The 24,842-nt window shown below is 43.1% G+C and overlaps 1 protein-coding gene across 8 annotated transcripts in view; it reads right to left on the minus strand.

Moving 5' to 3' along the window:
• Positions 1 to 24,842, minus strand: part of TOGARAM2 (TOG array regulator of axonemal microtubules 2) — a 75,985-nt gene that overhangs the window by 31,861 nt on the left and 19,282 nt on the right. For 7 of the 8 annotated variants that reach the window (XM_079969186.1, XM_079969184.1, XM_079969183.1 and 4 more), the window contains 6 exons: positions 19,099 to 19,235; positions 16,739 to 16,873; positions 15,414 to 15,668; positions 13,668 to 13,888; positions 11,572 to 11,756; positions 10,484 to 10,533 (listed from right to left, as the gene is read on the minus strand). In XM_079969186.1, the coding sequence (XP_079825312.1) occupies positions 10,484 to 10,533; positions 11,572 to 11,756; positions 13,668 to 13,888; positions 15,414 to 15,668; positions 16,739 to 16,873; positions 19,099 to 19,126 (874 nt within the window). In that variant the 5' untranslated portion in view covers positions 19,127 to 19,235. Of the gene's footprint in view, positions 1 to 10,483; positions 10,534 to 11,571; positions 11,757 to 13,667; positions 13,889 to 15,413; positions 15,669 to 16,738; positions 16,874 to 19,098; positions 19,236 to 23,603; positions 23,656 to 24,842 lie in introns of those variants that run through there. The other variant, XM_079969189.1, reaches the window with a different exon arrangement.

The following is a 24,842-nucleotide window of genomic DNA, read 5'->3' on the forward strand; positions in this document are numbered from 1 at the left end:
AAATGTTGGTGTTCTCAAGAAGTAGCCAGTGTTTCAACCAGCAGAAAGCTGCTGATTCATAATAAAGTCTTAAGTCCGGCAGGGCAAACCCCCCTCTATCCTTTGCATCAGTTAAAATCTTAAATTTAATTCTGGGCTTTTTGCCCTGCCAGACAAATTTTGATATGTCTTTCTGCCACTTCTTGAAACAGTCCATCTTGTCCACAATCTGCAACGTCTGGAATAAAAACAGCATTCTAGGCAATACATTCATCTTAATAGTAGCAATTCGGCCTAACAAGGAAAGTTTCAACCTTGACCATATTTCCAGATCCTTTTTAACATCTGACCAACATTTTTCATAATTATCCTTAAATAAGTTCACATTCTTGGATGTTAAGTTTACCCCCAGGTATTTTACCCTTTTTGTTATTTCCAAGCCTGTTTCATTCTGAAAACTCTCTCTTTCTTCCATTGTTAAATTTTTTTCCAACACCTTCGTTTTTTGTTTATTCAATTTAAAACCTGCTACTCGACCAAATATTTCAATTAGTTCTAATACTCTTTTAGTACTAGTGTCTGGCTGTTGCAAGGTCAATACTAGGTCGTCTGCAAATGCTCTTAATTTGTAATGTCTAACTCCGACCTGAACTCCTTTAACCAACTGGTCCTTTCTAATCATGTTTAACAAAACCTCCAGGACTGATATAAAAAGCAAGGGGGATATTGGGCATCCCTGCCGTGTACCTTTTTCTATGGGTATTTCTTCTGTTACCACATTGTTTACAATTAACTTGGCCTTTTGTTGGGAATATATTGCACCTATACCGTTTTCAAAACCTTGACCTACCCCCATCCCTTGGAGATTCTTTTTCATAAAAGTCCAACAGATATTGTCAAAGGCTTTCTCCGCATCCACAAAAATCAGAACTGCTTTCCTGTTAATGTCAACATCTAACAACTCCAAAATGTCTATAATGTTCCTCACGTTGTCTGACATATGTCTACCTGGGAGAAAGCCTGTTTGGTCCTTATGAATCTCTTCTATCAACACTCTTTTCAATCTTTTTGCCAAAATGTCTGCAAAAATTTTGTAATCCACATTGAGTAAAGATATAGGGCGGTAGTTTTTGACCTGATTCTTCTCAGTCTCTGTTTTTGGTATAAGTGAGATGAAAGCCTCTTTCCACGATTCAGGTGCCTTTTTCCCCTTCAAAATTTCATTGGAAACTTCCTTCAATGGTTGTATCAGCCATTCTTTCAGCATTTTGTAGTATTTGGCCGTCAGGCCATCTGGTCCTGGTGATTTTCCCAATTTCATATTTTGGATGGCACCCTCTATTTCTTGTTCTGTTATTTCCTCATTTAAGATCCTTTTACTTTGTTCTGGAATTTTTGGTAGACCGTATTTTCTGATGAATTCTTCTATTTCTTGTTCATTGATTGGCCCTTGTGCATACAATTTCTTAAAAAAACTTTGAAAACAATTGTTTATCTCATTAGGTTTGTGGATAGTTTTTCCATCCACTTCTAGACTTGTTACAGTGTTCATTCTCTGCCTTTTTTTCAGTTGCCATGACAAAAGTTTCCCACATTTATCCGCTGATTCAAAGGTTCTTTGTCTCATTTGCTTTATCTTCCATTCTATTTGTTGGTTCATGAGCTCCATGTACTGCATCTGGTAAAACTTTATTTCTCTCAAAATCTCATGGGACTTTGGTTTGGACCTCAGCTTCTTCTCTCCTTCTTTTATTTTTTCTAAAAAAATTTCCTTCTTCTCATTTTGTTGCTTCCTCTTTATAGAATTCTGTTGAATTAGGAAACCTCGCATCACGGCTTTGCTTGCGTCCCAAATTATTCTTTTTTCCACATCTGTTTTCCTGTTGATCTCAAAGTAATCTTTTAATGTTTTAAGGGCCTTCTTGTGGATCTCTTCATCCTTAAATAGGGTGTCATTCATTCTCCATCTAAAGGATCCAGTTGTTGTTAGTTTCATCTCCATCTTCACCGCATTATGGTCGGAGCACGTTTTTGGACATATTTCTACTTTTTTTGTTCTTAACGCCAGACTGCTAGAAATCCAGATTTGGTCTATTCTTGTCCATGTCATTTTTGCTTCAGAGAAGAAAGTTCCCTCTCTCTCTAGAGGATTCCTTGTTCTCCAAATATCAATCAAGTCCATTGTTTCAGTCATTTCAAAAAAGGTCTTTGGTAGTCTCCCTTCTTTTGAAATCACTTGTCTCTGTGCTTTATCCATGTTTGTTGAGACAACTCCATTCATATCTCCCATCATTAGGATTTTATAGTCTAAAAAGTCAACTAATGTCTCATGCAACTTCCTAAAGAATTCGGCCTTCCCCTCATTTGGGGCATATACTCCAACAATCAAAATCTTTTCTCCTTGAATTTGTATTTCAATTGCCAGGTATCTTCCTTGTTCATCTTTAAATATCAATTTTGGAGCCAATTTTTCCTTTGCATAGATCACCACACCTCTTTTCTTCACTTTGTCTGATGAGATAAATTCTTGACCAAGTCTCTTATTTATCAGTAATTTCCTATGTATCCTGGCAATATGGGTTTCTTGCAAACATATTATATCCAATTGTTCTCTCTTCAAAATGTGAAAAACTTGTCGTCTTTTCCGAGGAAGGTTCAAGCCGTTACAATTCCAACTAAGGAGTTGCAGAGACATTTTGTATTTAAGTAGCTGTTCCTCCAACTGCTCCAAGCTTCTGTTCTTCCTCCGATGGTGGTGGTAAAAGTCCAAATGATAGATTTGCTATATCAGGTGGTTCTTTCTCCTCTACAGTTCCTTTCTGCAAATCCTCCAGGTATCTCTCCAGAAATTGTTCTTTGTCCTGAATTGTTTTTATTTTGATCTTTCTTCCTTTAAAGTTAAAGGACAGTCCTTGTGGGAACTCCCATCTGAATGGTATGGTGTTTTTCTTCAGCAGATCTGCTAGGCTTTTGTAATATGTTCTCACCTCTAAAATATATTTGGGAATGTCCTTAAAAATCTGTATTTGACAGTTTTGGATCACCAGTGCCTTTTGATAGTGCAAGTTCAATATTTTATCTCTTTCTTCTTTTGATCTCAATGTAATTAGACAATCCCTTGGTTTTTTATCCTGCCTTCTGCCCAGTCGAAACGCTGTTGTTATCTCAAATTCATCATCTTCATCCCATTCCTCTTGCCAGAAAGCTATAATGTTCTCTGTAAGGAATTGCACAAGGTTGTCCCCTTCCCTTTCAGGAACCAATCTAAATTTTAAATTCTTCTCTTTCCGCTGAAGTTCCAATAAGGAGAGGGCTGCATCATGCTCATTCACTTTTTTAATAATAGGCCCAAACTTTTCCCTTGTCTCTTCAGCCGTTGTTTTTGCACTTTCTGCAATCTTTCGTGTTTCTGAACTCTCCTGGATTAATCTATTTATAGAATCTGTGTTAGATTTTACACTAGCTGTATTCACGTCCAGTCTTGTTGTCAACTCTGTTAATTTTTTAGAATTCTCTGTCGATAGCTTTGTCAGTGCTTCCAGGGATTGATTTATCTTAAGTAGTGCCTGAGTCATAGGATCCATAGAAGCTGGTGTTTTTTCCTGTGCAGCTGGTACAGTTCCTGATATAGAGCCCCTTTTCTTGTGGGATTGTTTTGCTTTCTGCCTTGTTACTATCTCTTCTGTAGGGGCACTCATATCCTCAAGGTCGTTTTCACAGAGTTGATTTCCAAGTGGAAAATCCCACTGTTACTTTTCCAAGTGCAACAGTTTCACTTAAGACCCTCTAGAGGGAGCATTCATTTGTATCCAAATGGCAAGGAAAAAGAAAAACAAAGAAGCAAGGAAGTATAACAGTAGCCAGTAGTTTCCAATATCCAATCCGTAACGTCTCTATCTTCTATGTAGCCAAAATGCAACAGGGTAAATCTAAGGTCCAGTAACTTTGTTACAAACAAACCCCCACTGCAGAGTTTGACAGTTCACATCCCGGTGTCTTATTTGGGCAGCCCGACCTGGGGGGGTTTGGCAATGGAAGGTCTTAATTTTCCAGTAATTTTCCAGCAGGTTAACAATGTCCCAATCCCTTCCCCCCTTCTCCTGCCTATCGGGGGGGAAGTTTAAGTCCGATGTCAGTTTGACAGCTTAAAAAAAAATAGAAAAGTTCCCTTCAAATGCAGCTTGATTTTCGTTGCTTTGTCTCTCATGCAGCTCCGGGAAGGCAGACTTCCTTAATTTATGCCTTTCCCGTTTTCAGCCAAATTTCTTATTTAATGTCCCGTTAATTTTTCAGTCTTACTCACGGGTGCTATGGTCAAATTCCAATTGCAGGAAGGAATCGGCGCTCTCCGTTCATGGCGACGCGGCTTCACTCCGCTAGCTGGGTGACGACTCTCAGCACCGCGCTTACCCCGATGCCGCTCAGAAGCCTTTAAAAAGGCTCCCTCACAGTGCCGGGGGGCGCAAAAGGTGCCCACCGAATCTCCTTTGTTCACAGGCTCCGCGCCTGTGATTTTAGGGGTCCCCCGCTTGCCGTAGCGGGTAGGACCCGAACTAGCGAAGCAGTCCTGCCTCGGAGCTCGAGGCTCGGACCGCCATTAAACGCTGGCGCCGACCGGAAGTCCCAGAGGTCCGTTCTTAACCTGAAACTGTTCTTAACCTGAAGCACTACTTTAGCTAATGGGGCCTCCTGCTGCTGCCACACCGCCGGAGCACAATTTCTGTTCTCATCCTGAAGCAAAGTTCTTAACCCGAGGTACTATTTCTGGGTTAGCAGAGTCTGTATGAAGGGTATGTAACCTGAAGTGTATGTAACCCGATGTACCACTGTATTACCTTTGTAAATAAATTGTAGTAGTCAAGTGGGACCTGTAACAAAATATGTTGCAGTGTATCCTCACCTCTGGAAAAGCCTGCTCCTTTTTCGGGGCTCCAGCCAATCAACCAGCCATGCCCTCCTACAGCAAGCTATTAGGAACATAGAGAACATAGGAAGCTGCTTTATACTGAGTCAGAACATTTATCGAGCTCAGTGTTGTCTGTTCCGACTGGCAGCAGGTCCCCAGGATTTTACAGTCAGGGTTCTCTCCTAGTCCTTGCTGGAGATGTCAGGGATTGAACGTGAGAACCTTCTACCACTGAGCTACGGCACTTCCCCTACCTTGGTTTCCCTGGTTTTCTTTTCCAACTAACCCTGAGCATGCACCATCCCCTTTAGTTTGCAAGGGCTTACTATAAAACCTCAGGAGTCCCCAAGCAGGCCAATAGCAACCTGCTGTTTCTCAGTTGCCCTGATTTGACTCCATTTCTACCAGCACTCACCACGTGAGTTTGCTACCAGAGGGATGGTGTTGTGCAAAGAGTTCTGCTCACCCCAACTCAAAAAAAGACATGATGTTTATCTGGCAATCCAAACAAGGGGATGAAGCAGCTTCCCTGTGCGAAAAGACTAAAAGTTTTTGTGTGTGCGTGAGTCACCTTGCAGGGGGCAGGAGAGAAGGATGTGGGCGCATGATAGAGGTTTATAAAAGTATTAATGGTGTGGAGAGCGAGCAACAAGATGTGAGGAGCAGTTGTCACTCGCTCACTAGTATGCACTCACTCATAACATTTGTGAATAAAACTGACTGTCAGTATAAAAGATAGCACTCCGTGTAGCATAATTATGTTAGGTCACCATGCAAGCACTCTTATACCACTTCACAGCTCCCCCCCCCAAAAAAAAAAAAATAATCATGGGAAATGTGGTTTGTTAAGGGTGCTGGGAATTATTGCTCAGTGAGGTGTCTTGTAACACCTTTTAGAACCCTTAACAAACCAGGAATCCTTGGGGCAGAGGAGCTGTGGCTGCTAAAATGGTGTAAAAGCACTTTAAATACGTGGTGTGAATCAATCTCTACTACTGGTGATTGAGGACAGGGCTTTCCATGGCTATTGTAAACTCCATGTTCAGAAGCAGTTTCCTTTGAACAACAGATACTGGGTACAGGCTGTTGCCTTCACACATTAATCATGAGCTCCCTGAGGCTGGCTGCTGTGAGAAGAAGAATGCCGGGGTAGAAGGACCCTTGAACTTATCCATCAAGCTTTTTCTTTCACTCTTTCTCTGATTTTGTGATTGAACTTGGTTCCATATGAGCTACTTCTGATTCCATCAACTGGAGTTAAAATGAGCCCTCATTTAGGAATAGTGACTCATCAGCTTAGGTAAATTGGTTATTTTCCTTTTTGAGGCAGAGAGCTCAAGCTCACACCTTTCAGCTGTTTGTTCCTGAGGATAATTATTTCTTTCAGCTATCTCTCTCTCTCTCTCTCTCTCTCTCCTGAGATAATCCCTTTGAGGAGACAGTACCTTGAAGATATCAGTCATACTCCTACTTACGGTTCCTCAAGTATTTGCTCTTTCTTGATGCCCATCCCCACAGACTAACAACTGCAAGTAGCCTCTTCCTTTGTCCTGTCAAGAACACTTCAATAGTATTGTATACAGAAGCCTTCACCAACCTGGTGCCCTCTAGATATTTTGGACTACAAGTCCAATCAGCCTTGGCCAGTGCTGGCTGCAGCTGATGGGAGCTGTAGTCCAAAACATCTGGAGGGCAAAAGCTGTCAGACTTTGATACCGGGCTAGTCCTTGCCTGGGCCAGCTATATTGAGTTATGTTCAGTTCACCATGAGTTCATGAGACATTGCATCCTGACCTGTTCTTAGTGCTTGGTTGACCACATCTACGGATGAATGCTATATATTAATCATTAGTAATTGTTTAAGTCTTGCTATATTAATCACTAGTTATAATTTAATAAGGAGGTTTTCACGCCTGTCCAATTCTGTGTTCCCTTTCCCAGCCTTTAATCTATTGATCATTGATGCCTATATGCAACCTTTGCTTTGTACTTGTGTTAACCAACCAGCAACAAGCACATATGTGGCAATGCTGTAATATTCAATAAAAGAGACTCCCCAACACATGCTCAGGAGATGCCTCCCATATGACACCCACCACTCGTCTGTCATTTATTTCAACCCAACAACCCATAATATGTCTTGCATTAATACGTGTAGTCTTCCTTAACTTCCCTATGACTCCATATTCACTTAAACTATTTTCAGAGGCAGGGCTGGTCCAAAGCATTTTGACACCTGAGGCAAACCACAAAATGGTGTCCCCTCAACCAGGCAAGAAGGGATGATTGAAGATCTACATCAAGAACAAGGGAGGGGGATAAAGATCTACATCAGGAACAAAGATGGGAGGAGACCATTGCACCTCCTATTTGCCAAGAAGTCACTTTAGAGGCAGCGGGCAGGGGGCTGCTGAGGAGACAGAAGATCCAGCCTCCAAGGAGTATGCCACAGCTGTAACTGCTACCAGGGAACAACAGGTGATACATTTCTTGGAGGTTGGATCTGCTGCCCCTGTAGACACTGCCATCTGAGGCTGTTGCCTCATCTTGACTCATGGGTGGGCTGGCCCTGTTCAGAGAGGTGGTCATGTTAGCCTTTTATTTAACATAGACACTGTGGCAGGTGCTCTGTACAATTTACAATTGATATGGATATTTAATGCTTAGGTCAGATGGAGAAAGCTCTAATGGCCACACTGCCAAAATGAATAGGTATGTGCTTTTTCTCTCATCCCATCCAGGGAGTGTCCTGGATTTACAGAAGCTGTCCCAGTTTCTGATTTAAACCCACTTTTCCTTAGGACATCCCTATTTTTCATTGGAGAAATGTTGGAGTGTATGTCCATGTAGATTATGCTTCTCACATATATACGGATAGGCACATGCATGTGTGTGTGTGTGTGTGTGTGTGCACCCCTTAATAATTAATAAACCAGATTCCATTTCCCCCACCCAGCCAAGATATTCCCTCTCTCCCAACCCAACCACATAATAGACATGAACAAGGATGGACAAATTAGAGTAGGCCATGGGAAAGGAAGTGAATCTCCTATACAGGAACATCTTTGGTTTAATGTGTTAAATGAATCTCTGTCTGTTTATGAAGATACACTCCACAGGAATCTCACTGCTTACATATCTAGGAGTCCATGGGCACCTGGCTGTGTGAGATTGCTGAGCAGAGTGTGCATTCAAAAAGCCCGATTTGGAGGAGTCAGTGGAAGTGGGAAAACGAACAAGGACCACAAGGAAAACACAAAGGCCCAGATGAAAAATAAAGAGAGTGGGGTGGCTGCTTTGGGCCCTGTAGCCTGAAGCATCCCACTTCTGACCTTATTTAAAATATTATTTCATCTCCTACTTTTTCAGGTTTGCATTGCATACATAACAATATGCATTGGAGAGCATCAGGATTTTGTTCATGAAATGATGTTTTCTCTTGTGCTGTGAGGAAAATGCCCCTTTCTCTTGGATAGGGAATTAAGAGGTATTTTAACAGAATTCAGTTCTTTGAAGCGGTTGCCTCAATAAATCCCTTCCTGACACATCCCCTGAAGTGGGATAATTACCAAAGCTAGCAGCTCAGCCACCTTGATATTAGCACCTTTGACTAGGCAATCACCCCAGAGAGCAGAATGTGAAAGCCTCCATCTTAACACACAACCCAGGACTTGCTCTCCAGATGAGCTTCTTGTGGCACAGGGAACTAAGAGAGGCCATGCTTTAAAAAGCAATGAAGTCACTCCAGAAACTAATCGGAATTTACACAACAATGCTGCTTAAAAATCAATAGCGTTTTCTCTTATTCTGTTCTTACCAGCCTACTGAGTGCTTTTACTACTAAAGCTGCCACACAAAAACAATCACCTTCCTTGCTCAGCAGATCAGCAATACATCTTCACATGGCTGCTTTCTCCAATGCCACAAAGCCCAGCAGGGTGGCAACAGAAAGAGGTTCAGTCTATTTTATTATTTATTTTATGCTTTTATCACGTTTACATCCTGTCGTGCCCCCTAGGAGCTTAAGGCAGTACACGTGACTATATTATAGCCTCACAAAATCCCTTTGCAGTAGATTAGACACAGAGAGAGGGGTGGGGGAGAGCAATTCATATCTGAGCAGAGATTTGAACCCAAGTCTGCACTTTGACTGCAAGCTACACCATGCATGCTCTCAAGGCTGCCTCTTCCTCCCAAAAGCTAGACAGACTGAGAATTTTTGGGTGTGGGGAGAAGTTGCATTAGTAAAACTTTTCTCCAGTGTTTTTTTATTTTACAGCTGACATAGGAATGTGGCATTGACATGTACATCACAGTGACTGCCCCCTATGTCCTCCCATGCCTCTTGTCTGCTTCTTACCATGACTCTGACTGGAATATATCTGAAAGGAAGACTCTCTGTCTGGTGCTTTCATTCCAATAAGTATTATTTATTTCCCTATTTTCTAATCCTGACCCCTCTGGTTCAAGAACTCTGCTCCACTCGCAGCCTGGCCTAGAAGCTTCCGTTTGCTTCCTGGTTCTGCCCTCCCTTCTGCTGCCACATTGCAGCTTTCCTTATTGATTGATCATCCAGTTTTATTTGCTACCCCGACATTGGCCTGCCCCCAAATTCTGTCTCAGAGAAATTACTTTCTTCCTACACTGGGTAAACATCTGCCAGGGTTGGTTAAGTCTAGCAACTCCTGTGTCAACACGGCAAGATCAGGTTTGATGAACATGAACAGTCCCTGCCAGCCCTTGCGATCCTTTTTAATCATGAGGAGCTTTTCAATTCCATTTTTTCTCTGTGGGCACATGAATTCATATGCCTTACCTGCTGACAAGCAGCAAGACCACATCGCTCCTTCAGACTTCTGAATGCATTCACTTTGCTTGAGCACCTTCCTGTCCAAAGGCTGCTCCAAGCTACTATGTATGTAAATGTCACATTGAGAGGGTAAAAGGACATTCTCTGCCAAGATGTGTGCTCTCCAGACTGGTTTGCAGTTTTATGCTGGGAAGTACAGCATTTGCAAGCCTTCTTGTATGCATCTTGAAACATGGATGCACAAACCTTTCTCTAATAGAAGTAGCATTGTGAGCATCTCTAACACCACCACCTAGTGGATTGTTGTTGTTTTTAGGAAGATGCTTTCAGCATTAAAAAAGGTAAAGGTAAAGGTACCCCTGCCCGTACGTGCCAGTCTTGCCAGACTCTGGGGTTGTGCGCCCATCTCACTTAAGAGGCCAGGGGCCAGCGCTGTCCAGAGACACTTCCGGGTCACGTGGCCAGCGTGACATCGCTGCTCTGGCCAGAGCCAGAGCCAGAGCCAGAGCCGCACACGGAAACGCCGTTTACCTTCCCGCTAGTAAGCGGTCCCTATTTATCTACTTGCACCCAGGGGTGCTTTCGAACTGCTAGGTTGGCAGGCGCTGGGACCGAGCAGCGGGAGCGCACCCCGCCGCAGGGATTCGAACCGCCGACCTTTCAATCGGCAAGTCCTAGGTGCTGAGGCTTTAACCCACAGCGCCACCTGCGTCCCGCTTTCAGCATTAATGTCTCCTAAAAGTCACATCCACATTTTCTGATAGAACATATATGCGACCTGTACCTACCCACAGTATTGAGGGTGCTGTCCTCGGCATTGAAAGGCCCTGTCCCCGACCTTAAAACAATTGGGAGAAAAAGAAAAATATGAATATAACAAAGTGGGAGGAGGGAACCCAGGTTTCTGCCAGAGAGATAATATTATAGCACTTATATGGTGCTTTAGATTATTCAACATGCATACAAACACACTATCTTCAACAATCTGAAAAAGTAGGTCAGTATCGCCCCCATATTAGAAATTAATGGGGAGGAGGGAAGCTTGAAGACAGTGGCCATGCTCATATGTAAAATTGACACAAACCATGCTTAGTCAGCTTGGCCAGTGCACAAAGCTGCATGGATCTCAGGCACTCTCCTGCTTTGTCTCTCCCCTTTTTAACACGACTCCGCAAGCCAGGACTCCTGATTCTTTTCCCCAAACCAAGCATAGCAAGCATAGTCAAGAAGAAATCTTGGCTTCCACTCCCTGTTTGGAATGGAGGCTCACGCCTAATGCTATGTCAGATGGTCCATGGCTCATTTCCCTGATTTAGGAAGGAAGGAGCAAAGTGGGAAGCGCACAAGCTGTATGCACCAGCACAAAGCTCATGCACAGGCTAATTTCACTACAGTAGCTATGGCTTGCGACCAGCATTCTGTGTAAATGAGGCCAGTGACGTGCTTAAGACTACCTAACAAATCCAGGGCAGAGTTGAGGTTTGAACCAGGTACTTCTTAAAGCGTAGCTCAGCCACTATGCTACACCAGAGGCACTATGGCTTTGAGTAGCTGCTGAGAGCTAGAGCAAGGGGTGGTTATTGCCTTCAGTCTGCTATGGGGCTTCCCAGACACACCTGATTGGCCATTATGGGAAACAGGATTCTGGGAGAGATGTACCAGTGATCTGACCCAGTAGGGGTCTTTTTATGTTCAGAGATGCCTCAGAAAGCCACAGTCATGCAATGGAGAGCTGGAGCTCACATAAAAGGGGAAAGTTGTATCCTCTGAGCTTCGGGGAAGCAGGATACTGCAGGCGAGGCTTTGAAAGAGAGAGGAAACAAAGGCAGTGCAAGAGGTCTGATAAACAAAGGAAATGAAAGCAGGAGCCATCTACCTTGTTTCAGAGGAATCTTCTGTAACAAGAGGAGCAGATTGCAGCAAGAACTGTGATGAGCCTGGAAGAAGTTCTTGAAAATTCTGAGAATTTTCTTCTTCAAGTGCCTTTGCTGATTTGGGGATAGGTGGGATCAAAGCGGTACCTAAAGACCTCCTCAGATTCTCACCATGGCTATGTAAGATCTGCATGAAAGCATGGTTTAAAAGACACGGGACAATGACATTATCACTCAGTATTTGCAGGTAGCCAAAAGACACCTCTGTGTTGAGGCTCATGGAGTGCAAGAGTCAGCAACTGGTTTGACCCATATATATATATATATATATATATATATATATATATATATATATATAAAATCACTTAGAATTTGTTCCTACCTCCTGAGCAGGACTTCCAATCTACTTTGACCTGCTGGTAGTAATGTGTCCTCAGACAAGGCTGCTACTGCCTGAACAATGTCACTTTAATGCATGAACTAAAATGCGACATGGAAAGTCACTTCACTAAGGGTTGGTCAAAACAATCAGAAAAAACACACGTGAGGCAGTAGGACTTCTAGGTGAATTCTGCTGTTCTACAAAAAGCCTCCATGCCCTTGGAAACCTGAAGTCCTCTAAGCAAAAAATAAAGTGGGACTGGGATTAGTCCTGGAAAGTGGTAAAGAATAATGTGGCACAGTGGAAACAAGGTGGTACAGGGGAAACTAATGGCTCATCAACACTTTGGCTGGTCCCTTGCTTAGAAAGCACTTGCCTGAGAGGCTGTCCTCTTGTCCCACTCCTTTCCCAGGGAAAACCCACTCTTTAGCTCTAAATCAGAGAAAACGTCAATCTGGAGAAAACCCAAATTGCCATTTGCTCTGACTGAGCACTAAAGAGTAGTTTTCCTCGGGGTAAGCAGTGGAAGTGTGGATAAACCCTGAGACTAACCGCATTTTCCTTCACATATTTTTATAAACAACAGTTGCTGCATCAATCCCTAAGAATAAGAGAGGAACAGATCAGCCCTTTTTTTTAAAAAAAGAAGACTCTCTAAACCAAATTCTACTGATGCAGAAAAATAAGCACTTGAGCTGCACAGAACTTTTCAAGGGGAAAAAATGTGGGAAGTTCTGTGTGGCATGAAAGATAGACTATTTCAGCTGAAGTACCACATTTTCCAACATCTTGGTCTCTCTGCGTCACCTGCAGTGTGATAGCGCCCTCTGCTTGTCCTCCTCCTGTCTTTGGCAGGAGAATTTCAACACTCTATTCCCTTTTTCTTTTCTTATATATTTTACTGGAATAAATTTCGATCACACTCTCCAGGATGTATCTATTATTCCTGCCAGACAGCCTTGAGCTCCGGCCAATTTTGCAACTCCTTCGACCTTCCATCAAAATCTGCTTCTCAGAAGTCTATTAATTTTTTACATTAGTGCTCCTCCTGCCGGCCCTCATCAGCTTCTCAGCTCCTGGATGATAAGGTGTGATCACCGGATCCTTGGTCCTCTGCAAATGCCACTTAACAATTTGTCATATCTAACTGCAAGTTATTAACTCCAGAGGCGCTTCATATCTCACAGACTGTGCAGTATAACACAGAGGATCTCCCCATATCAGGAAGAGATTTCTAATGCCAGGTATCTCACTGAACTGATGTTTCCTTAATGTCACTTTGGAACTAGTGAGGGCTTGTTGGCCTCGACTGCCAACAGATTGGCCTCTTGATTCCTCTGCCCAGCTGAGTAGGCAGGATCACTGATTTGATTCAGTATAAGGTAGCTTCATAGATTCATTTTCTTTCCTAGTACACATTTTATCCCTTTGCATGTAATTTTCTGCCCCTCTTCAAAGAAATACAATTTGCACAACAGACAGCGCATTCATACCAATTTGATTATGCTTGTACAACAGACTCTGCAATTCAGCTGCAGACTAAATCAAATGTGATTTGGTGCAATTGACCCAACATCATAACCTCGCCATGCCGGCAAACATTAGCTCCTCAGTTTTTAATAACAGAAACAATAAAGCGAACCCAAATGCTTCTAGAAGCATAAATCTTCTCAGGCAGAAACACCACCGCATTTCAGCATCTTCATTTGACTCTACCTCTTGAGTGTCTGCTATTGACTCCCGGTTGTCCGCTCTAACTTCCAAGCAGTTTCCCAACACTTTCTGCTGTCTTTCACGAGCTCCGTCAGCCTCTGGGGTAGTGGGGATGCTCTGAATAGGAGGCATGGGCTTGGAAGCGACCAGCAGTCTTTGAGAGGCAGATCTGGAAATGGTTGGTTTCAGGGCAAGTCCCTGAGGACCCACAGAGTTCAATAAGCCTGGAAATGCAAAACACAATGGATGTGACATTTTCCCCCTGAATGTCTGTGCATACACTGAGTACATCACCCAAAGGACAATGAGCTCCTCGTACAGCAGCTTGGTGTTGTTGTGAACAGCCTGAAAAACTTGAAAATGTCATTAGAAAAGCCAGGTACCTTTTCCCCCTCTAGAAAATTGTATACTGCCACATTCTCACCCTGCAATGATGTCCAGCAGCTATGCAGTTGGACAAGATACCAGGTCAAATGCTGCTGTGATTGTAGGCTGCTGGAAGCAGATTCATGGCTCAAGTATATTCAGTCTCTGGAATACGTGCCAAGTGGGCATTGTCTCTTGTTGGATAGAGAGAGGAAAGACACCAATAGGGGCAAACAAGAATCTGTTGTCATATCATTGAGAAGCAGTACCGAGAGTTGGGCTTGGAAATGGTTGCTGTTGGGTGATGTTGGGTGGAACAGTGGAAATGGCTCAAAGGCAATAGTTGTCCTCCATGCTACAGAGGCCTAACTGGCCTTCCCTAGAAGTCAGGCATTTAGTGTCACTGGCCCCATGCTAAGGGACACTCTTCCAGAATACATTCTGCAACCCTGTGATTTTCAGGCTTCTCTTGAAGACCTTTGCAACTCTTTATGGGTTTTCCCCCCATCAGCCAGTCACTTTAATTATCATCCTATATTGTTCTTATAATGCTGTATATTTTATTGAACATCTTTCTGTATACAGTGGTATCTCGGGTTACATACGCTTCAGGTTACATACGCTTCAGGTTACAGACTCTGCTAACCCAGAAACAGTACCTCGGGTTAAGACTTTGCTTCAGGATGAGAACAGAAATCGTGCTCCGGCGGTGCAGCGGCAGCAGGAGGCCCCATTAGCTAAAGTGGTGCTTCAGCTTAAGAACAGTTTCAGGTTAAGAACAGACCTCCAGAACGAATTAAGTACTTAACCCGAGGTACCACTGTACCACCTTGTAATATTGAATAAAATGGCAGTATATGAATACTTCTATCAATAAATAAAAAAGTTGTTATTTATTCAATTTCTATCTTGCCCTTCCTCCCAAAGGAGCCCAAGTTTATCCACAACAATTTCATTAAGAACAGGTTTTATTTTATTTTTTTACTTTAACTATTCTATTTTAAACAAACATACTGCAGTTTTCAGTGCTAACACTTTGCAGACATGCGTTGCCAGGTTGGTTCCTAGTTTTTGTGTGTGTGTGTCAGTGGCAGATTTTGCCCACCCTTCATTTGTTCAGCTTTCAACACTGTGGTTTAACAGAGTGTTGAGCTTTAGAACTAGGAATGGAACAGAACCCATAAGTCTCACTGGGCTATTTACTATGGCTCAGTTTCCATTCTCCATCTGTAAAATGAGAACAATGGCAAATCTGTCTCAAGGGATTGTTGCAAGGCTGAAAGCTGTAAGGACTTGAAATGCTTCGCACAAAGAGCTGTTATACATCACTGCAAATAAGACCAATGCTTCTTATCGGAATCAGTAGGCAAGCATCCATCATACCTTTGCTTGATGCATGGATCCCCTCAGACATTCTCCTCTTCTTAAGCTTGTCCTTGATTTGTGCAGTTTCCACGGCTGCACTGCTCACCTCCAGTTCACTAGGATCTTGCCTTGGAAGAGGGCTAGGCAGCTGAGAAAGGTCAGCCATGGCTGCTCTGTCTGTATTCTTCTTCAGAAGGCCATTCCTAATATCCAGAGGTTCTCCTTTGCCTCCCCACAAACATGCCTGCTTCTTTAGAACTGAATGAAGAGAAGCTGCAGGGGAATTTAACGAGAGGCATTCGGTTACTCAACCAGGCCCACATATTGGGGAATCAGGTTTAGCCCTCCTGCTTATTTCTGCAGAGAACAAGAAGGTCACAGTGGCCAGCTGGTTTGGCTAGAACTTCCCTCACCAGCTAGTTGCCAAATGGAAGGCTAAACAGAACCACAGCCAATGGCTGGGCTTTTGTATACTATACATCCTTTACCTTAGGCAGCAAATGTCTTTGACCAGCTCTGCTTGAAGGAATGGGCAGAGTTTCGCTAGGGGTTTATTTGAAAGCCATGAATGTGAAGCAGAGTAGGCCTGTCTCTCTCCCCACATTTGCAGCACATTGGCCAAATATATCCTTCCTCTACGATAAAAGTCAAACGGTCCCCATGCTTGGAGATCCTCAAAAATTGTCACTCTTGCTAAAGTGACCAAAGGCAGTGTGCCTATCCCTTGGACACTTACACAAGCATAAAAGCCAGTGAACTCTATGGAACTTACTGCTATATTTATTTTATTTTATTTGTTCATGTCGTAACAGCTATATACCTCTTGTAAGATGAATAAAAATCTCAGCTAGATATTAGGCAATTTCAGCCTGCATCTCATTTTCCCACTTGCAAACTGGGCTTTAATTTTACAGGAACAGGACCCATCCAGACTGGTGTAGTTCTGTGTTTGTATTCTGCAATACCCTACTGATGCAGTAATGGTGCGTCAGTAGTGGACAGGGCAGTCCATACATTGTTCTGCTTTATTAGTTGTTCCCCAATGCTCCCCCAAGGTTACCAAGTTACTGCAACCAAAACAAAACGAACACCCCCACAACCCTGAAAAAACTTTTGTGGTGTCAAAAGTTATGAGATTTTAGCAAGACATTATGGGACATGCACCAATTGGAGATTAGTGTGTCCACCCTGAAACTCTTACAGGGACAAACAGTACTGAAATAAAGGTTGCATATAGCTGCCCCAATACCATCCTGAACACAAACTATCTTGAATGCACACTGTGGAGGATGTGTGGAATGGCCCCCAGGTCACAAATCCCACCTAGTCTTCCCCAGCCTAACCATCATCTGCTGTCGTCCATCCGTTCCCACAGAGCTGCAAATTGGAATCGATGCTCCCTCCTCTCAGTGACCTGCATCCAGGCTTCGCTTTGGGAATGCTCCCGCAATATATCGCAACAGGAGCTCGGTGCTTGGCTTTAAAAACAAAAACAACAGGAATGAAATGAAAGAGGAGGGCCAGAGCAATCACTTGCTAGTCTTCCATGTATAAAGGCCTATTCAAAGGATTAGTAAGTCTATGAAGCAGCAAGTGCGTGGTTGTTTCCTAAGTTGCTTGCACAGACACTCTTCCCTCTTGGAAGTGCTCCTGCTTTAAGAAGACTGTGTTTCACTAAAGTTCAGACTGCAGTGCAGAGGTCACCAACCTTTTTGGCCTCAAGGCCCATTTGCAAAATGAAGAAACTGTCGTTTGCACAGGGCACCACACAAACACAGAGACATCAACCTATTAAATTAGCTGCAACAGAATGCTTATTTCAAGCCTAGTTTCAGCAGAGGTACAGAAGGGGACACAATGGAAGACTGTGTTAGCAGGAGGAATGGCCAGCACAAATGTCTCATGACCAGCAGGAATAGAGCACTTGCAGTCATTGAAAAAGCAGAATATAATCATAAGGTCCCACCTTCATGCAGTACTATGCCAACATTTTGCAATACCCTCCCCCTGCAAGAAGGTGTACAACAAAAGAGTAGTGGATGTATATGTCTGTAACTGTGCCCCCCCCCAAAAAAAATGTTTCTGTCCAGTGGCAGACCTATGTTTATGGGGCCCTGAAGCTTGAACTGACTCTCAGACTTTGGAATTGTTGATATATATACAGCAACAAAAATAATTAATTTGAGTTGTGTGACTCAAATTTGGTCAACTAGACCCAAATAATTTAAGCAATGTGGACTAAAGTCGCTTCTGGGGCCCTCCAAGATTAGGGTCCCTGAAGCTTAAGCTTCATCAGTTTCATAGTAAATCTACCCCTTGTTACTGTCTTATGTTCTTGTTGGACAATACACCCAAGTACAGAGTAGATAAACAAAAGAGGGCTCATCCACTCTTGCCCTTGCCCCACAACTTTCACCCAAGGAAATCCCATCTTTACTGCTGAATCGGAGCAAACATCAACATTTGCTCCAATTTATCACTAAAGGGAAAGCAACATGGCAAGGGCAGAACCACTTGGACCCATGCCTAGAAAGCACAGGACAAGCTTTTTTTTTGGAAGAATGGAAAAATTCACACAGGATTATTATTGGTGTTTATTGGCTTATGGAGACTATCAGAAGAGATCATAAAGAAAAAAGAGAAAATATATGAACAAGATGTGATGTGGAAACAGCAAGATAAGACTGGATAGAATTATGAACTCTGTTTGGATTGATTTGGACTGATTTGGACATTAACGCAGTAGCAAGAAGATGATCAGAATCCCCCTTCGGATCTTGAAATATGGGTCCCCCCAACAAAATTTAAAATTCGGCTTTGTAATTCGGAATTTATGTGATGTGATTTAATTTGATTTGATTGGCCGGTTAATAAAAATTATTTTTTTAAAAAAGGACAAGCAAAAAACCACTGAAACTCATGCTTTCTAGACATGGGAAAAGCGCCAGTCTGGATATGCCCAGAGTTTGCTAAAGAAACTGCTATTCCATACTCAGGGTTAGTTTCACATGGCTGATTTGGGCAGGGGTTTTGGATAAATACATTTTTTGTTTTGTTTTGCTTGAACTGCATATTTTATATCCTTGTGAGTGGTTCAGCACGCACTCAGACTCTAGGTCAACATGAGCTGGGAAGGAATTGAGAAAGTCCCATTGTGTGAGTGGCCTTCTGCTCCTCCAAATTTGCATGGAAGCTAATCATCTTGAGATTGTGTGTACCTCCTGGTAGGGTTTTCTGTTGTTGTTTTTTGGCATTTCCTTTATATTTGGCATTTGCTTTACACTGAAAAGATTGCATGCTAAGTAAGTTACACAAAAACTATATCACCTACTTTAAACAGCTGGCAGCAGTAGCACAATATTTGGTGGAAAGTACAGCGTAACAGAAAGAGAGCTGATTGTAATGAACACGTCAGGACGGAAACTGCAGCATTCTTATGTCCTTACTTGCGGCACCCTGTAGATGCTGCTTAACTCTAATCAGCCTCAGTCAGGGATGATGGGGATTGTAGGCCAACATCAGGTTACCCATTCCTGGTGTATTGTAACGAGTAAAAGTATTTATGGAGAGATTTTCATGGTATATTCTGGCACACTGATGAAGCCAGACACAAATCTTAAGCAAGAGCATTCTCTAGATACACGATATGTGATAACCTAGCAGAAAGTTTCAAATACGGGAAGATAGAAAGAAAGATCTTTACCTGCTGTGAACTCATCATGTGTTGCCATGTGTGTAAGGCAGGACCCAGGATACTTCTACAACTAAGAGGCTACTGGTTGGCTTTCTTGTTACTGGCTCCACAGCTGCTGTTGTTTCTCTCCCAGAACATCCAAAGGTCTGCACAAAACAACAACAAAGACAAAGCAACCCAGGTGATGCATTCTCTACATTCTTACACTTTATCAGCTAATGGAAGTCCTGAACTCTCAGCTATAGGCTGCTTCTTGTGTCTTGAGGCCCCGGGACCACCCTGTAGCCTAAAGTGTAAATAAGTAGACACCACACAGGATATTGGTTTGGGGTCAAATAAGGCCACAACTTTATTAGTTACAGATGTGAGGTTACGTCTGCCGGGTGAAGCTGGTAGGGGGATGCCCTGTGACCTATGTCAAATCGGAGCATCCCCCAAGTGGTTTCCTTTGGAGGAGTGGTATGGCCCTAGCCCCTGTCTAGGTGTCAGACAGGAGTCACTTCTTCCGGATCCTTTTAACAGGCTACCCTTACCCATGGAGGGGCAGCAGAGGCTACAACCTCCTCTCCAAACAAGACTAGGCTTACCCAATGCCTAACTGCCTCACAAAGTTGTGATGATTGCTATGAGGTAGGCAAAAACCCAAAAAGCCAGTTAGCCAAGTGGGGAAAACCCTGGGCGCGGCGCCAAGGGCCGCAATTGGTTGGTTGGCCCAGGGGAATGCCCACTACCTCCCGCTGCCATTGGCTCAATTGGTGGCGGAAATATGATCTGGCTGACAATAGGACAGTTTTCCAGGGAGGTCCAGGGCCCACCCACAAAGCCACCTGCCCACAACAGAGGGTGAATGGACTTACATTAACAATTTCCTACACAGAGATAATCTCCACGTTAGAGGAAGAAAAGCAAACATAACACCATGAGTTCTGGTGTTGCTACAAATGCATGCCAAGATGTTAATAGTAATCCATGGCTTCCTGTGAGGAGTGACCCCTATCCAAGCCCCAACCTATAACTGGCAGCTGCTTGCACATCGGAGACTTGCAATACAATGGCAGGAATGCCTGATGTTAGCAGATGCATGGATCATTTCCTTATGAGGAGGCCAAAAAAATGTACAGTTATTAGTTAAGGACTAAAGTACAAATATTGTAAAAGGCAACACAGACACACAAATTAAAAGATCACTTAAAAAAAAAATAAGTGGATTAAATTAAAAGATCACTTTAAAAAATGGTGTCACTGGAAAAGGTCATACTAAAGGTGTCCCAAAGTTCCGAGATGTTGTGAGTAAGCCTTTCAATGCACATCAGGGATTGGGAACCTGTAGAGCTCTAGGTGCTGTTGGGCCACTGTTATAGCTCAGTTGGTAGAACATGAGACTCTTAATCTCAGGCTCATGGACTTGAGCTCTACAAAATATTCCTGCATTGCAGGGGGTTGGACCAGATGGTCCTTGTTGCCCCTTCCAACTCCACAATTCTTTGATTCTATGAACTCCCATCAGAACCACCCATCATGGCCAATGGTTGGGGAGGACAGAAGTTCTAGTACCACAACATCTGGAGACCTACATATTTCCCATTCCTGCACTAAATATGTTAAAATAATATATCTTTAAGCAAGTCCTAAGAGTAGTAGGAACACAATTGTCACCCGAGAAGATGGTGCTACTGTTGCGCTCTTAGCAAAACAAAGCAAGGCAAGGCAAAAAAAAAAAAAAAAACCACCACTCAAATCTTCCGTGATCTGAACAGAGAGATGGAAGAACTCTGAGGAAAGCACAGAACAAGCATCTGGTGATGACGACACCATGTAGCTCAAGAGAGTAAAGCCTGGCTATCCAACAGTAAACACCTAACCTAGGTCTGCAGATATTGCAGCTTATGGTAAAATTCACATTAATTTCACTGACAGGCAAGCACGATTATGATGATAAACACCTTTGACAATTCCACAGACAGGATCTGAGTGAGGGAAGAGTCATCCCCATAATAAACCAACAGTGGTGAGGACCCAGAGCGATTGATTTGTGAGGGGGAGAAATTGGATGCCTCATGCTTGGTTAAGCCATAAGACATGAGAGCGTGAGCCTAGGATGGAGCGGCCAGAAGTATTTATTCATTCTTCCAATAAAAATGAAATATTGAGAATACCTCTGTATACGCCTCAACACAAAATAAATGTGCAAGGATAAAATACTAGCCAATTAACTGTAAATTTAGATGAGTTGACCATTTATTAATTTATTGATCCATTTATCATGCCTGCAGCCTGCCAACCATTTCTCAGGCATCTTCCCCGTGCAGCAATATATTTACATTTGTTTCTCCTCGGTATTGTGCTCTGCTACATGAATTCCTAAATTTAATCACATGGAGGTGCAGGAAAGTTTCAAGAGTGGAGACAATTTGGATTTTTCATGCTGAACAAAAATCCCATCTTAGCAAGGAGAGCATGCAGTGTAGGAAAACCATTTGGCAGCAAGTGTGTCAAACAACAATACACACACACACACACACACACACACACACACATATATAAGCTCTTGCACTTCCTTTGTATTCTTATAGCCGTGGGTTTCTATCATGCAAAATCATAGGAATTCCTTTCTCTCTCCATAAAACTTGTGACTGGATGAGATAAAGGGCATCTTTATGAACTAGCTAAGTGAGTTGAAGCTGTGGATGGTGCCCCCCCCCCTTCATTCTTAACAATCTCCTCTCCTCTCCTGACCTCTTCCTTGATGGATAATCAGCTCTAAAGTCACCGTAGCGATTCTGGCTTTCATTGGCTTATCTGCCCTGATGCAGCAAAGAGGCACGCTAGCCTTGCATAAGGCTGCTAGGAGGGGGAGAACTCAGTCTTTCTTATAACAATTTGTTTTTAAAATTTATATCCTGCCACTTCTTCCAGAAAGGCTGTGTTCAGCTCACAATGAAAACAGCTATAAAAATACTAACACAGAAGCCCTTTCCAGGCAGCCTTGATCTCCACATACTCAGAAGGTCATGTCTGCAAGGAGCCTACATGCACATACATTATTTGGTTCCTATTTATACATACTCAAGGGCCCCAGACCATACACACAGAAACTTGTATGCAGGACCCTTGAATGTATGGCTGTCAAGGTAGGAGCCGTTGGGTTCCAGCCCTCTCCATATGCATTCCTTTGCGCCCTATGTGCTTTTTATAAAGATACAGTATTCAACATCCCCGATCCCATCCGCTGTCCCTGCTCCCAACCTCCCCCCCCCCATGGCTATTTGAACGCTGGAAAAGATTCTGCTCAATAGAACATATGCATAGATATCTGTATGCAGATAACAGTGGGAAGAGCAGGCTTCCTGGCTGTGTGGATAAAGCCCTGCCTGCATATTTATTGTACGTGCACAAGCTCCAGTCTTCAAGTGAGATCAGGAAGATCAGGAGCAAGGACAGTGTGCCTGGCTCCATTCTCTTCTCTTCCTGAAAAAAAGGTTCACGCTGATGTCTGAACAGCCCCCATTTGGTGATTATCTCAAAACAGCAAAGTAAATAAAAACCAACAGATTTCTAATGGGAGCATATGGACTAACATTTTGATGTGAACATTGTGTGGACACAGCAAAAAGAAACCTTGCATGCATGCAGAGCACTGATGCAGCATTGTCACCCATCTGAAAGCACCCTTCAAACTGGAGATAGATAATAAAGCAGAACCTGCAACAGAATCAGGGAATGAGTGTCTCCTCCCTCCTAAAAAGAATGTTCCTGTTCAAACTTCCAGACAGCCAATCCCTCCAAGCATGACATTGGACTTCTCGTCCATGTGTTTCATTTTTTGTTTTCAATGGTTACTCTTCTTTGCATGACTACTGAGCATGCTCAGTTCTCAATGGATGAGTGTGTGCATTTGTTATATGTTTTTAATAATAACAACAACAACAACAACAACAACAACAACAACAATAATAATTTATTTATACCCTGCCTGTCTGACAGGGTTTCCCCAGCCACTCTGGGGGAAAATTGTACTTCTGCAAATAAATGCCATTTCCACAGTAGTCATCTGGGGCTCCCCTCAATGCTAACCCTAACTTGCTGTTGTTGCCATCTCTTTATATGCTACTTCTGTTACCAAAAGGTTCTTCAAACGGGATGGAGGCCGCAGTAATTTGTCAAAAGGTTGCATAAATCAGATTCATCACAAAGTAACCAGCCTCTTTGATCACAAGCAGAAGCATGAGTAGGAACAAGAGTGAGAGCACGAGAGATTAATTCTGAATCCAAACTTCAGGAGCAATTAAACACCAATAATGAGTGCCAAGACTCAGACACAACAAATTATTCAAGCATTGTGCCCAGTGTTTTCAGAGTACATATTGTTACAGTCTCCACTACACTTGTGGCCAAGATATACTAATTTCTGAAAGGTTGGCTGATTGACTGCAAAAAGTTGCAGAACAATTTAAGGAAAACAAAGAGGAGAGAACAGAAGGTTTCTTTTCATTTGTGCTTCCTGGGGGACTGACCTAGTGGGCATCGAAGTCAACAAAAATACTTCTTGTTGACTTCAATGAATTCTAGATCAGGATCTTATGCAGAAGTTGCTCAAAAGCTAAAACCAGAAAGCTAGTTTCCAGATAATCGCTCTGCAGGTACTGTTGTTGCTGGATTCAAAAACAAATCTGTGAGAATTCTTCAGTTCTTCATCAAAAAGAGGGCTGATTCATACAAGCATGTTCATCCCTTGAGTGGCATAATGGTTCAGTGTATCTGGCTGTTAACCAGAAGGTTGGTGGTTTGAGCTCTCCCAGGGACTGCTGTGGGCAGGATTTCTTCTTGGCACTAGATTGGACCAGGTGACCCTCAGGGTCCCTTTCCAACTCTACAGTTCTGTGATACTATAGCTGCAACATCCACTGATGATTTGCATGTGTGAATAAGTTTAGATATAAAAAACCACTGTCTGCTTGGTTCTATCTGCCCTGTTTACCCAATACGATTTCTCTTTTGTGGTACCTAGCCAATCGCTATCCTTATTTTGCTTGGAAATACTTGGAGCAGAAGTGTGGAATCCACGGCCCTCTTGCATGTTGTTGGACTTTAGCTCCCATTAGCCCCAGCCAGCATGGCAAATGGTCTTGGATTGTGGGAGCTGTGGTCCCCAAAACATCCAGAGCATCACAGATTCCCCATCCCAGACTTGGAAGATGCTTTTACAAAGATGTTCAGAGAGCAGCAGATTCTCTTCCATCCTTCCTGCCCTCATAACTAGTATACTCTGGATACATATTATTTGGATAGTACAGTACACATGGCTGAATGTTCTCCAGTTACAACTCTTTTGAAAGACTTACGATCAGATCCATTGTGAGATTGGGCATTCTTTTTAACATTCTTATATTTCAGCAGCCCGTGCAGGACATGCTATTGCAGAGTAAATGAATGGTAGCCTCCAGTATGTCATTGCTAAGGCACCCCATGAGCTGAGGACTCCGGGGGCAGGGTCCAATGCCTTGCTCCCTGCAGCTTATCAGGGGCTACTATGGCCATTTACAAACCCCATTTATCAACCCCCAGGGGACTTGGCTGGCTCGATATAACTGCTGCTCCAGCCATGGTTCCTGAACTTGAGCAACTGGTCCTTGGGGATATGTATCTTGTCCCCACATTATCCACCCATTTTGGAACTTCACCAAAGATTCACCTGCCTCCACTTCTTCAGATCCTTATCTGACTGCTGGGTGCCAGGAACTGAAGGGAGATTT

This window comes from Podarcis cretensis (assembly GCF_951804945.1).
Source record: "Podarcis cretensis genome assembly, chromosome: 3".
Taxonomy (NCBI): domain Eukaryota; kingdom Metazoa; phylum Chordata; class Lepidosauria; order Squamata; family Lacertidae; genus Podarcis; species Podarcis cretensis.